Source organism: Arachis ipaensis, chromosome B01, assembly GCF_000816755.2.
Source record: "Arachis ipaensis cultivar K30076 chromosome B01, Araip1.1, whole genome shotgun sequence".
Classification (NCBI taxonomy): domain Eukaryota; kingdom Viridiplantae; phylum Streptophyta; class Magnoliopsida; order Fabales; family Fabaceae; genus Arachis; species Arachis ipaensis.
In genome coordinates, this window is record NC_029785.2 from 137,340,819 (window position 1) to 137,353,162 (window position 12,344).

Consider the following 12,344-nt stretch of genomic DNA (forward strand, 5'->3'; position numbering starts at 1 on the left):
TGACTGATGTGTCGATTAAAGTCATTGCTGAACACTGTCCTCTGTTGTGTGTTCTTGATCTCGAGAACTTGCCTAATTTGACAGATTTATCTATAGGATATCTTGCCAATAATTGTCGAGCACTTAACACATTGAAGCTCCCCTGTACACCATTCAGGTACTTCTTCTTCTTCTTCCTCTTCCCTTTTTTGAGTTACTAGAGATGACTCATTTATAGAACTTTCTAGCACAGCTTTTTATTAGGATGAAAACCTTCAATTCTGTGATATACCTGGGTCAAAATTTATAGAACTATGCGCAGCTTTTTATTAGGATGGAAACCTTCAATTCTGTGATATACCTGGGTCAAAAGCTTAGCACCATCTTACAGTACCATATGTGGATTGAATTCCTTCTCCATAGTTGGAGTTTATGATTAATTTTCAATCCTCCTTGAGCACTTGTCTGATTGCTTCTGGGACTCATATTAGAAATTATATTAGATTTCCATTATCCAATCCTCCTTTCAGTGCATCAGATTCTGTATTAGGGTTAGGGAATCAAATTCCATGATAACTTGTTCATAGAGTATTGGCACTGCTGTATTGGACCAGTATTGACTTTTTAGCATTTGGAATGTCAGGAGTGTTTCTTCATTATTCGATGTGTATGTAATTATGCTATGCTTATGCTTCTTTGGATGGTACACAGTGCTTATTGCATAGCATATTTCTTTCATTCAAATTCCTAATGATGGGTTAATTTACGAAAATTTCTCTTTACTACAGCGATGAAGCAATAGCTGCCTTCATAGAGATCATTGGAGAGTCCTTGAAAGAACTTTCACTCAATAAAATCAAGAAGGTATGTTGGTTACACTGCCTCACTGAATGTCACTCAATAACAAACTGGAATGCAGGTGTTTGTATGTGCAATCCTACACATAAATCATACTCTAAGCACATGCTCATAAAAAGATGTGTTTGGGTGGGTATACCTTGTAGAAGGATTGAAATAGATATATTTTCACCCTTGCCAGCATTGGATCATGTGTTTTATTGGAAGAGTCAGCAGACACTTCACTTTCTGCTACTTATTTTCATCATTGTTTTCAAAAGTCAAATTCATAGCTGCAGTGATGAGAATTGTAAATAATACAATGTAAAATAAGCTAGTTGATTGAAATTATTCTAAAGGTGTGTCATGATCCTGGTATTTGTCTGGTTCTTTTATTTAGTGACATGAAACAAAGCCCTATCTCCCTGTTGAAGGAAGAAAACTTCTGTCAATTGTTTTTCCATCTGGCTGTGATAGCTGTTTAGTTCCAGCAGCATGCCAAGTATCGTTTTCTGAGTGCTTGTCTCATTTTGCTTAATCCAGGTTGGTCAGCATACAGCCGTGTCACTTGCAAGCCATGCGAAAAATCTGCAAGTTCTAGATCTATCTTTTTGCCGAAATTTGACAGACACCGACTTGGGTTTGATTGTAGATAGCTGCTTCTCGCTAAAGTTTCTTATACTTTTTGGATGTACACAGGTATTTATCTATCAGCAAACCCACCTCAGGCATTTCTATGATGAATTTCTTGTCTTCCTGCAAACAGAAGAATAAAATATAATATTTGTATGACTTGTTCAAATGTTATATATTCTTTCAGGTTACAGATGTTTTTCTGAAAGGATATTCAAACCCAGAGACCCAGATCATTGGATTGCAGATGTCTCCTTTATTGCAACATGTCAAAGTGCCTGATTATCATCAAGGTGCTTTGCGTTATTCACCGGTACCTGTAAATTCGCCATAAATTAAAGTTAAAACAAAATTAGATATATAGAAGATTATAGACAGTGACATTTTGCGCAAAAGCAGAGTTAACTTTCTGCTAACATGGTGCTAACTAAAGAGGGAAGGAAAGTACACCCTTGTTGTAATTGGAGAAGGGTAACATTCTTTTTCCTTCTCAAACATACAGCTTAACCATACATATTCTAGCAGAGAGTATATTCCTATTCCTTTTGTACAGAGGATGTCAATTGTACACAATAGTCTAAATTTGAATGGAGGCAAAAAATAAGTTCTCTTTCTCATTTAAGATAGAATATTTTAATTCGGTTATGTTGAGTTGTTGATTCCAAATTCCAAGGCTAGTGCCATATACTGATGATTTTCATTAGTGCTCGAGTTATTTGATTATTTCCCAACTCCTTTTAACATTCTTAGCTTCTGAATACTTTCGTAAATTTTAATCTAATATCTCAGTGGTTATTATGAAATAGGAAACTAATAGATTTAATTGGACCTTTTGTAGAATTTTTTCTTCAACTTACCAAACCATACAATCTATACATTAAACTAGTTGATTTTCTATTTATTGGTTGTGCACCAAAAATCACATAGTTTCTCTAATTTGCTATTTTCGTGGCCACGTGAGTTTTGTATTTCACTAGATAATATGATTGTGAATTGCTTGTGCTATGAAAAAGGGACCGTATCGTCGTTTCCTTCCTCTTATTTTTTTCAGACATGAAACTCTTTTTCTCCATCGTTTTGCTCTCATAATGTTGTTTCACATAATAGGTCACTTACTCACTTTATTTCACACTGTCCTAAAATATGCAAACAATAGAGTAAAATTTCCATTTCATGTTCATTCCATTTGACTGAGCATTAGATGTTCGAACATAGTCGACTCTTGGAAGTGCTTCAAAATGTACCAAGACTAATCAAAGATCTGACTACTTGATAGATGATTCAGAGAAGAGGTAGAAAATAAACCGACTTTTGTAATCCAAGTACAAAATATAACTACAACAACTCACTTCACTCTATGATATAGGAACAGAATCACTTTTTTCCCAAAAAAAAGAAAGAAAAAAGAAACCCGTCAATTCGGTATAGCATGGACTTTTACATGCATTTACATGAACTTAGCGTATTTGGATTTTGGAATTCACAGTTGTTGATGTTGGCTAATCAAAAGCATAGCGGCATCAACCATCAACCTTGTGTGCTTTACGTCTGTAAACGGAGCAAGTATGTTTGCTCATCTAACAACAGTGCGTTTGCCATTTCAACGATCTGAGGGGGAACAAAAAGGGGAAGACATGAAAATCGTTGACTAGTGGAATTATTCAGGAAGAGAAATTCATTATAGAATTGGAGAAATAAACATATGAAATAACAGCTGTATTACCTCAAAGCCCATGTTCTTGTACAATGATTGTGCAGCTCCATTATTTCTATCCACATGTGCAAATATACGTGCTACACCTGCTAAATCAACATCCAAATACATTCGTAAATCTTTGGATTTCAGGCTTATTTCATGTGCTAACATGAATTGTAGAAGCTACTTTCACTTCAATGCTCCAGACTTTACCTATGGATTTTGCAGATTCAACAGCAAAATGGAGCATGTTGCTTGCAATCCCCTGGCGTCGTGCTGATTTGGCAACACACAAGTTTGAAATGTAGCCATATCTGCTTGATGGTGTTTTGTTGATGCCGCAGAATGGAGGAGCCTTCGCTCGTTCCTGCAGAAATGGTTAATTTGGCATCAGGCTAGACTAGCAACAAGCCATAAGTTTGCATCTCAGTGAGAAAGAATGTGACATACCCCAGGAAAAGTCTCTCCTTGCAGCATGTACCGGATATTCAAATCAAGGGTCCCAACAACACTTTTAATTATTGAGCGTTTTACATTCTTTTGCTCTTTCCTCACCTGATAAACTTGACTCCAACACACCATAAGAGAAAACATACACAAACAATGACAAATTAACTGTCAAAAGTGTATAAATATGGATTTAAGATGAGATTGTTTTACCGTGATAATGCAAGTGCAACTCTCCCCATTTGGCACAATTTGCACCCTACACCGCCGTTTTATTGCATGAAATTCCTAAGCAATAAGAATTCCAGTTAAGATTATGATTTTCACAAAATACACTCAATTGTATTTAGCATACACAGTGAGAAAAGTAATGTGTATCAACTCCTACCTGATCTGCAAATTTCCTTTTATAATGATCAGTATATCTGGAGAAAACATAAGGATAATTAGTGGCATAAAACTCTTCATCCAAATCAACTCAATACACTTGTGTTTGGATAAGATCTCCTTGTATTAAAAAATATATAATTAAAGTATGCTTGAGCAGATTTTTTAGAGGTTAATTGTTTGCTTCAATTTTGAAAATAAAATTAAAAAAAAAATTAGCAAAATCTGTTGATTCAATCACAACATCGTGAAGTAAGCAACAAATAGTAACAAATCAAGTTTTTGTCAACAACTCTAATTAATTAATGAACTATGGAAAAAAATTGATAATCTGATGAAGCACTATGTCTAATTGTCAATGTCATACCGTTCATATGGTCGATTCTCCCAATGACTTTCTGCCCTCAGCCATGCTGCTGTCTAGCACAACATGAACCCTAAATTATACATACATACATGAATAGTACTAAAAACAAAAACAAACAGCAAGCTCAATGATTTTTTTATTCAATTTTGGGGTTTTATTATCCCTCAAATTTCATGGCTTACCCAATACTCTTCATCAAGGAGGGCTTGTCGTGCAACGAATTGGCCAAATTCGAACCTACTATGCTGATCCAATTCTTGATCCGATGGCTGTAATCGGTCAAAGTGAAGATCACAGAACCTCGAAGTTTCGAACTTTGGGATTGGCGGCGCTGAACTCGGAAGCTGAACCGAAAGTTCCTTCTTCTTCTTGTTGCTCATCGTTGGAGAAAAATTGGAATCCATAGCCCTGTTTCGCGTTGAATCAAAACACACAGAGTTCAAGAAAGAAAGATACAACCAAAATGAACGAGTGAAGAAAGAAAAGAATTGGAACTTACGTGGTCCAAGAAGCAGAGATTCGTCGGCATTTGCAAGTACGAGTGGGAGAAACTTGGATGAACAAACTCTGGAATTCCGGTGTCTGAATTGCAATCGAAACGGAACAAGGCATCGTTGGTTGGTTCTTGGTTCGATAGAAATGAAGAGATTATTTGTGTTTATGTTGCGGGAAAAAAAGTGTGGAATTTGAAAGAGCGAAAAGAAGGAAGAAGTGGTTTAATCGATATGGTGAATGAATGAATGAAAGAAAGAATGAGGGAAGCAAGAAAAGTGGGGAGAGTTATCGTTTTGCAAAGTTTTTGATAGTTTGAGGATTGAGGTATGAAGGAAGGCAAAGTATTCTCTCTCTCTAAGATTGTGACTGCAGCTTCAAAGTGCTTCTGTTGTGTTCCGTCTTTATTATTTATTACATTGTTTGGCGCTCCCTCTCTTCCCCATTGGCTACATTAATTACATGCAATTTGGCATTAACTAAAATTTGAACTTAAGAAATTTTAATTAAATAATAGTAAACATTTATGAGTAATGTTAGGTAAACCAAAAAAACAACTAGAACTTACTTTATTTAGTATTAATTAATTATCGTAATAATTAATAAATACTAAATAAGACAAGTTATATCGTTGTCTTTATTTAAAATTCATAATTAAAAATTATTAAATAATAATTTAACACATAACAAATGAATTACTTTTCTTTTTCTTCTTCTCGCCAATAAAAAAATGGAGAAATGCTCTTAAATGTCTCCTGATAATTATCTCAAAAAATAATGAGATTTTCAACAAAAAAAATATCTATTTTGATTTTTAATTTTTATTTTTATGAGACTGATTAATGTTTTTGTCAATACTTTTTTATATTAACGAAATAAACTTACGTAATATGTTAAACTATTAATTTATTCGTTAAGAGCTAACTAGGATTGATGATTTTTTTTGGTTGAAAATCTTATTGTGTTTTGGATAATTGATATAAAAATTAATTAGTCTCATAATATTAAAGAACAAAGACCAAAATTAATAGGGATAAGTATTCACCCACGAAAAAAACATGAAAACTGAAAAGTGAGTGGCATAGGGTCAACAAGGTAAAAGCAAAATTGATCTTTGTGATTGGAGTTCGTGTGTGGCGCATTGGAGTTGGACCAAATTCAAAGTGTTAATGACAAGATAGCCGAGCCGACCAGACTTGAAAAAATGTAATCCACTGTTAGATGGTGCCATTAGTAGTAAGTTAAGCTCATGAACACTATGTCATTATCACTTATTTTGACATTAGATTATCAACGCGGAGACCGTATGTCTTTTAAGGACTTTTGTCAATTCCATTATAAATCGTAGACTATCCTTTAATAGGTAGTTTATCTATATAGAATCATTTGAGAAAATAAAAACGTTATAATTGGAAGTAACTAGCAAGATTACAATAACATCCCGCACTGAAATTCCAATACATAAACAAGAAGTTGCGGATTCCAAAACAGCTAGTGGTAGAAGCCCATGGTTTGTTCACAGCTTATTATAATACTGTAGCTAGTTATGATTAGCCATAGAACATGATCTAGGTGCGAAAAAAAACCATCATTGTCCATATAAAATAAAAAAAGTGTTTAAACGTGATTGATTGATTGATTGAGCTGCCTCCTTAAACACTTTAAACTAATGTTTTAGAAACTTCATGTGTATTTTGGCCATCCAACTTATTATTATATAAAGTTGAGCCTAATCTTCGGTAACATGCGTCTTAACTCGTTTTCCCTTCTTTTTCGGCCTGTATTATAATTAATTAATAGACCTTCGAAGCATGATTACAAATCAATTACTTAGCTGCATTAAGTTGAAAGCAAGAAAAATGGATGCTCACACATGCAATGGCCACAACCGCAGTGACCCGAATAAAAACAACATGGAACTGAATAAGAATTTGAAAACATGCAAATATCTGCACTACTAACAAGGTTCAAAATGCTTTCATTCAGGGTTCAAAATCAGTCTTCACCCACTGCTCATTTTTGCTTTTCATGTTCTCATCCAACTCCTTGGTTTTGCACTGTGCAATTTTGGTTCCATTAGCCATGGATTCCTCTTGCACTTTTGCCATCTTTCTGCTTCTCTTCCTAGCCATGGCTTCCTTCTCTGCTTCCAGCTCCTCATAGTCTTTGACCCAACAACTATGCACTGCACAACTCAGGACCAACACAACCACCTGCAACATGCACATTGCCATCAAAGCCCCGCATTCCATCCTCACCAAGAACTTAGCTTCTTTCGGGTCTCGAGGCGACTTAAGCAGAGACAGGCTTGCTTTCTCTCTTGTAAACAAGGCTAATATGGTGAGAATTTGACCTACCAATGAGGCTAATACAAGGGAAATGTGGGTGAGGAAGCATAAGTATGTGAGCTGGGAGTAGAACCCCACAAGGGATGAGAGAATTGAGATGCCGGAGACCATGAAGAACGCCATGCCGAAGGAGGTTGGGGGCATCTTGAGGAGGATTGTGGGAGCAAAAGAGGCTGCGGAGATTACAAACAGTGACAAGTTCAAACAGATAAGGAGGATGGTGGTGAAGGAGCATGCGTTTCTATGCTTGGAAGATGCCATTACGGCGATTCTTGAGAGTATTGTATAATGCTTTGAATCTTTTTGAAGATGGTGTTTAAATTATTTGAGTCTTTTATAAGGTGGTGAATGGTACCGTTAAGGCTGGGTGTAACGGCTAGGACTAGGATACAAAAGCAGATGGGTTGGTTGGTGGGTCCAACTTTACTGAATCTTGGAGACTGCAATGTTCCCTCCTCAAGCATTCGAATTAAAGTCTATAGTGATTAAAAGTGTCTACAATCTGCCACTTGATTACATTAGTATGGCTACCCTGCTCTGGCTTAGTATGGAACTATGGATAACTTGGAAAGTAAATAGGCGATTTGCAGCATCTCAAATATGAATAATTACAGAACAAATGACCAAGTAACTTGATTATGTTGGATTATGTAATGTACAAATTACCATGTACTGGCAGACACACTTGCAAAATAACTTGATACTATTGAAATAATGTATGCACAAAAAGCAAGTAGGGGCGTTTGTCTATAATGACTAACTACGCTCCTTGTCAACCGCTCTAGAATTTCCCGTGTCACAAACTTTTTCAAATCTCTCTCCCGGTAATTATCAGCTTAACTCCACTTTGAGGCCTTGCAGGCATTTCGAACAAGAAGTGACATAATCCTGCCAATAAAGCCCGATTACAAAAGTAGTCAATTTCAAGTAACAACTATAGGACCCTATGGTGAAGCTATCTTGTTAGTTGTCACCTAAACCCCCCAATGCATTTTTAAATTTAAAGAATAAGTGTTCCGATTCTTAATATTATACAAACAATGCATCCTCAACAGCACACACCGGTGCACATAAAACATATATCTGATCTTTAATACATGTTTCTTCATAACAGAAAAGAGCCATCAGTATGATGTCCTTCACAGCCACTATGTTAATGAGAGTTATATATAATACCTGATTTTCTTAGACTATCTTCTTTGCCAATCAAACAGAATCAGTATGGGTTAAGATGGCTTCAACTCTATCAAGTGATGCTTGAAGCCGTCCAGACTGCATGTTGAACAGTGGTTCATCGGTACCTAGAGCCCTGTTAAGGTTCAAAGTAAAAACCAATCGATCATATTCATCAAGCAATTTTATAAGAGAAATAAAAGGTAGCAGGTATCTAAAAATCATAAATTTGAAACTTGCCCAGTAATTTCAGGGAGAACATAGTCTGCCCTCCATCCGAATCGTAAATCAAAGCCTGGAAACAAGCCAACTGAAGTCTTATTTCGAATTCGGGATACACCATCTCCACCTAAACATGTAGTGAGCTTCCATTTCCAACCCGTAGCATGCATTTGAAAATTGTGTCCTACACCAACCTGCACTGTTTTATGTCAGAGTAAAACACTACAAACGAAAGCACTTAAGCTTATTATGGCATTAATAACTGAGTACACAGAGGAAACCAACACATAGAACCACATAAAAAATGCCAGAGTTACTGCTTTTTTTAAACATAATGAAACCTGAAGATTCAGAAATTTGGTGACAGGGATCTTTTTGGAGAGAATGCGAACATCTTGATGAATAGGCTCGTAAATTAGCTTCCACTTCCATTCAGGAGTTAAAGGCTTCAATACAAGCTTGGCTTGATATTCATTGATGGGAGTATTATAGAACTGCAAGATAATAATGTTCTCATGAGTTTTGGCAATCAATTATAAGAGCACAGAGACAATTAACAAAATAAAATACCCTAATAAGAGAACATGATCCTCTGAGGATGAGTTTAATTGCTACAATGCAGCAAGTGATTGGATGTAGCACACACAGAGATACCCAGATGCGGGAATTTCAGTGTGACATAATATCAAACACGTTACATGCAAGAGGCACGTGCAAGAGGATGAAAAAAATTAATAGGATGAAGATGACCTCCATATTGAGACCAACTCGAATGCCCTGAACTTCTTTGCGAAACTTCACAAACAACTCAGAAGGGATTAGATTGATGTTGTACAACTCATCCCATGAACTCGCTTCTTCCCCGTTCGTCGCCGCTGACTCCATTTTTTAATGCCGGAAACTGGAGTGTGGAGATCCTTCTTTTTTTTTTTTCTTTTTCTTTTTCTTATTCAGTTATTCGCCACCTATTCGCCTATAAAATTAAAATTTCTTTTCTTTTTGGGCCGTAAAACCGCTTGAGCCCAATAAATGACCAGTTTTGGACTCAAGCCCAATAACCGATGATATTGCAAATCAACTAACAAAGCCCAAAAAGATCCCTGACCAAAAAATAAGAAAGCCCAAAAAACAAGACCAAAAAAACAAAGCCCAAAAAAGAATATGATCATTTGGGAAACGGGGTGTGTGTTGAAATGTTGAAATCAGGGTAACTTTTGGCACAAGATATTCCATCTTTTTCATTCCAAGAACCCCAACCAAAAGTCTAAAACCATAATCAACATTTATACGATGTTATTATTGTTACAAATTCCAAAACATATATACAAATTGACCTTGACCAAAATCAACCATATTGATAAAAGAGAAAAAATAACCGATACTTAAATTCTGATATTCAAACTAGAAGTAGAGTTTTTTGGCACAAACTTTCTGGCCCATACATCTCTGCCATTGATGCTAAACTTAACCTTGGTTGCACCCCTGAGTATGACGTCAATGGTGGATGCCCTTCGAAATACAATTCGAGCGAAGAGGGATTGATGGTTTGGGTGCTGCACCTCCTGCATGTACAATGCTTCAATGCAATCTCCATACGCCATTGTCAAGAAGTCCCTTAGTTCCCTCTCCTCCACTCTGTACCCTTTCGAGAACGTCACAAACATCGTCCTCGCCTCTGCCGGAACCACTTCACCACCACCACCACCACCACCACCACCACCACCGTTGTTCCTGTTCTCTTCCCTGTGCTGCTGCTGCATCACCATCATCTTGATGTCACTGAAGGCTCTGATGCACACTTCTTCCACCATTTTCGCCACTCCCTGCACTGCGTCGGCGCGATGCTGGTGCAAGAACTGGAGCGAGATGTCCTTGTCCAAGACGCTCTGAAGCAGAGGAATGCTGTCTATGGCTCCTTCTAAAGAAGAAGGTAGCATGGCGTTGAGGCATGTAAGTGTCTCTTCTGCAAGGTCGTTTATTAAGGGGGTGGGAAATGAAAGTATCTTGTACACGACGTTGCGAAACCCAATCCTCTCGAGCCAGAGCCACATCCCCATCACTTGCATGCATTCCGATGGGTCCCGCTTGAGGTCCATGGTAAGTGTTGTGTACACCTCTNCGATTCCCAAGAGGGTCCATGATGTGTGATAAGATGAGATGAGAGGATTCAATGATAATAAATACTTGATGATCCGATTAGGCACGACGATTGAACACGAGGTACGTCACTCGCTCATGCATTCTGGAGGGACATGATCTTTGGTCACTTAATATTAACAACCCCGTTACATTACTAACTAACAGCATTTCTGCCAACTTCTGTCAATTTTTATTTATAATTGTGTTTAATAAAAGTGTCTTTGTGAATGTGACTAATAAAAATGTCTTTTTTTTATGATTGTGTTTAATAGAAATGTCTTTATAAATATATTTTTTGAATGTATCTTTTTATATATATGTTTAAAATATAATAATTAATTATTATTAGTAATAAGTTGGTAGATATTCAATCGGGTTTTTCGTTCTTGGATACCGAGAAGAATGTGAGGCACATGAAGGTAGAATTAGAGACTAGAGAGTGATTTTATTTTGACTGAAGAAGCAAAAGAACGAAGCATGGTGGCATGGGAGGCATGTTTTCAAATGGGCGTCAGCATTTTTAAGCATGTAATTAAGTAAGAGTGAGTTACAGCAGCAAATGAAAATGTTTTGCGATGGTTTCGAGGTCAATGCATTGGTTAAATAAAGCATTGGTTTATTTAAGATGAGAGTTTGAATTGAAATTGGCGTAGGCAGATAGAAGGTTCTTTTGTCTCTCACACAATGCAGCATTGCATGGCTCCATGAACTACGCACTCATATCTGTAAAACTAAATGACTTTGGCATCTCTTACTTTAAAAGCTCAGAAATTGTGAATCATTTCTGCTTCTCTCCATCAAAAAGTTAAACCGCGTAAAGATGCTAATTTAATGTCTTAATTGCCTGTTTTCTAATTCATTTCAAATTTTCTTTTTCATACAATTTAAAAGAAAAATATTATTTTGGTCTCCAACTAACGTTTAAACGTTTTATTTGTGTCCCCAAAAATTTTAAACACTTTTAATATTATTCCTAGAGTTAACATTGATAGTTTGAAACTAATAATTAATCGAATGAGTGATATATACATTAATAACGCTACTAGTTAAGTCATATTTTATTTTATGTATTAGAAAAACATGACCAAAATTCTCTTATAACACTTCTTTTCCTTAATTTTTTTGTATATAATTTCAAATCCTAATAATCAATCATCAACGATTCAAAAATCAAAGAAAAAACTATTATATTAGCAATAATTGATGGATCAAATTTATTTACATACCGAAATCGAATGTTATTAGCTATTCAATATATGAAATGTTCATGTCGAATTTAATTGTGAGACAAATATTGAATGTGCTTAAAACCTTTTTGGGTTTTTATCGAATTTTCAATTAGGTTTCTATACTTTTTTTTTAATTAACTTCTTATACCATATCAGATTTTGTAATTAAGTTCCTATCATGACAAAAACAAAATTAATGGAATGTCCTGTTAAACAAAACTATTATGTCTAACACTTGATTGAATATTCTATTTTCTTTAAAAGAATATTCAATTGATTCTAATATTTTTATGACGGCATGGACTTAGTTATAAAATCTGATATGGTATAAGGATTTAATTAAAAAAAAATTATAAAGACCTAATAAAAAATTCTATAAAATTATAAAGAAGAAC

The 12,344-nt window shown here is 35.7% G+C and overlaps 5 protein-coding genes across 6 annotated transcripts in view; 1 reads left to right on the forward strand and 4 right to left on the reverse strand.

Annotated features, from left to right (window-relative positions):
• The window catches only part of LOC107643625 (EIN3-binding F-box protein 2), a 4,295-nt gene extending 2,206 nt beyond the window's left edge, over positions 1 to 2,089 (forward strand). The window contains exons 3-6 of the mRNA XM_016347326.2: positions 1 to 157; positions 768 to 843; positions 1,360 to 1,515; positions 1,637 to 2,089. The exon at positions 1 to 157 is cut by the window's left edge and continues 10 nt beyond it. Of these exons, the coding sequence (XP_016202812.1) occupies positions 1 to 157; positions 768 to 843; positions 1,360 to 1,515; positions 1,637 to 1,783 (536 nt within the window). The 3' untranslated portion in view covers positions 1,784 to 2,089. The remainder of the gene's footprint in view (positions 158 to 767; positions 844 to 1,359; positions 1,516 to 1,636) is intronic.
• LOC107643631 lies at positions 2,605 to 5,237 on the reverse strand. 2 transcript variants are annotated; one of them, XM_016347337.2, is made up of 9 exons: positions 4,846 to 5,237; positions 4,529 to 4,754; positions 4,347 to 4,399; positions 3,981 to 4,017; positions 3,806 to 3,880; positions 3,596 to 3,700; positions 3,359 to 3,512; positions 3,173 to 3,252; positions 2,605 to 3,057 (listed from the first exon to the last, which is right to left on the reverse strand). In XM_016347337.2, exons 1-9 carry the CDS (start codon positions 4,956 to 4,958, stop codon positions 2,992 to 2,994), a joined length of 909 nt encoding a protein of 302 aa, XP_016202823.1. In that variant the 5' UTR covers positions 4,959 to 5,237; the 3' UTR covers positions 2,605 to 2,991. The 2 variants fall into 2 exon arrangements, with proteins under 2 accessions (XP_016202823.1, XP_016202826.1); XM_016347340.2 differs by having other exon boundaries at positions 3,173 to 3,249; positions 4,846 to 5,236.
• On the reverse strand, positions 6,584 to 7,659 carry LOC107643656. Its single transcript, XM_016347366.2, has one exon. It carries the CDS (start codon positions 7,445 to 7,447, stop codon positions 6,821 to 6,823), a length of 627 nt encoding a protein of 208 aa, XP_016202852.1. The 5' UTR covers positions 7,448 to 7,659; the 3' UTR covers positions 6,584 to 6,820.
• Positions 7,770 to 9,532, reverse strand: LOC107643664. The gene is made up of 5 exons (XM_016347376.2): positions 9,332 to 9,532; positions 8,923 to 9,075; positions 8,600 to 8,775; positions 8,363 to 8,495; positions 7,770 to 8,074 (listed from the first exon to the last, which is right to left on the reverse strand). Exons 1-4 carry the CDS (start codon positions 9,464 to 9,466, stop codon positions 8,393 to 8,395), a joined length of 567 nt encoding a protein of 188 aa, XP_016202862.1. The 5' UTR covers positions 9,467 to 9,532; the 3' UTR covers positions 7,770 to 8,074; positions 8,363 to 8,392.
• Positions 9,695 to 10,693, reverse strand: LOC107615823. Its single transcript, XM_016317850.2, has one exon. The coding sequence runs from the start codon at positions 10,675 to 10,677 to the stop codon at positions 9,964 to 9,966; it is 714 nt and encodes a 237-aa protein (XP_016173336.1). The 5' UTR covers positions 10,678 to 10,693; the 3' UTR covers positions 9,695 to 9,963.

What these genes read in the sequence shown, in the direction of transcription:
- LOC107615823 (XM_016317850.2), bottom strand. Translation starts at nt 10,677, where the DNA reads ATGGACCTCAAGCGGGACCCATCGGAATGCATGCAAGTGATGGGGATG.
- LOC107643664 (XM_016347376.2), bottom strand. Translation starts at nt 9,466, where the DNA reads ATGGAGTCAGCGGCGACGAACGGGGAAGAAGCGAGTTCATGGGATGAG. An exon ending in GAGTTGGTCTCAATATGGAG is followed by an intron (nt 9,076 to 9,331) that starts GTCATCTTCATC and finishes ATTATCTTGCAG; the next exon opens with TTCTATAATACTCCCATCAA. An exon ending in CCAAATTTCTGAATCTTCAG is followed by an intron (nt 8,776 to 8,922) that starts GTTTCATTATGT and finishes AAAACAGTGCAG; the next exon opens with GTTGGTGTAGGACACAATTT.
- LOC107643631 (XM_016347337.2), bottom strand. Translation starts at nt 4,958, where the DNA reads ATGCCTTGTTCCGTTTCGATTGCAATTCAGACACCGGAATTCCAGAGT. An exon ending in AAGGAGAGACTTTTCCTGGG is followed by an intron (nt 3,513 to 3,595) that starts GTATGTCACATT and finishes CCATTTCTGCAG; the next exon opens with GAACGAGCGAAGGCTCCTCC. An exon ending in TGAATCTGCAAAATCCATAG is followed by an intron (nt 3,253 to 3,358) that starts GTAAAGTCTGGA and finishes ATGTTGATTTAG; the next exon opens with CAGGTGTAGCACGTATATTT.
- LOC107643656 (XM_016347366.2), bottom strand. Translation starts at nt 7,447, where the DNA reads ATGGCATCTTCCAAGCATAGAAACGCATGCTCCTTCACCACCATCCTC.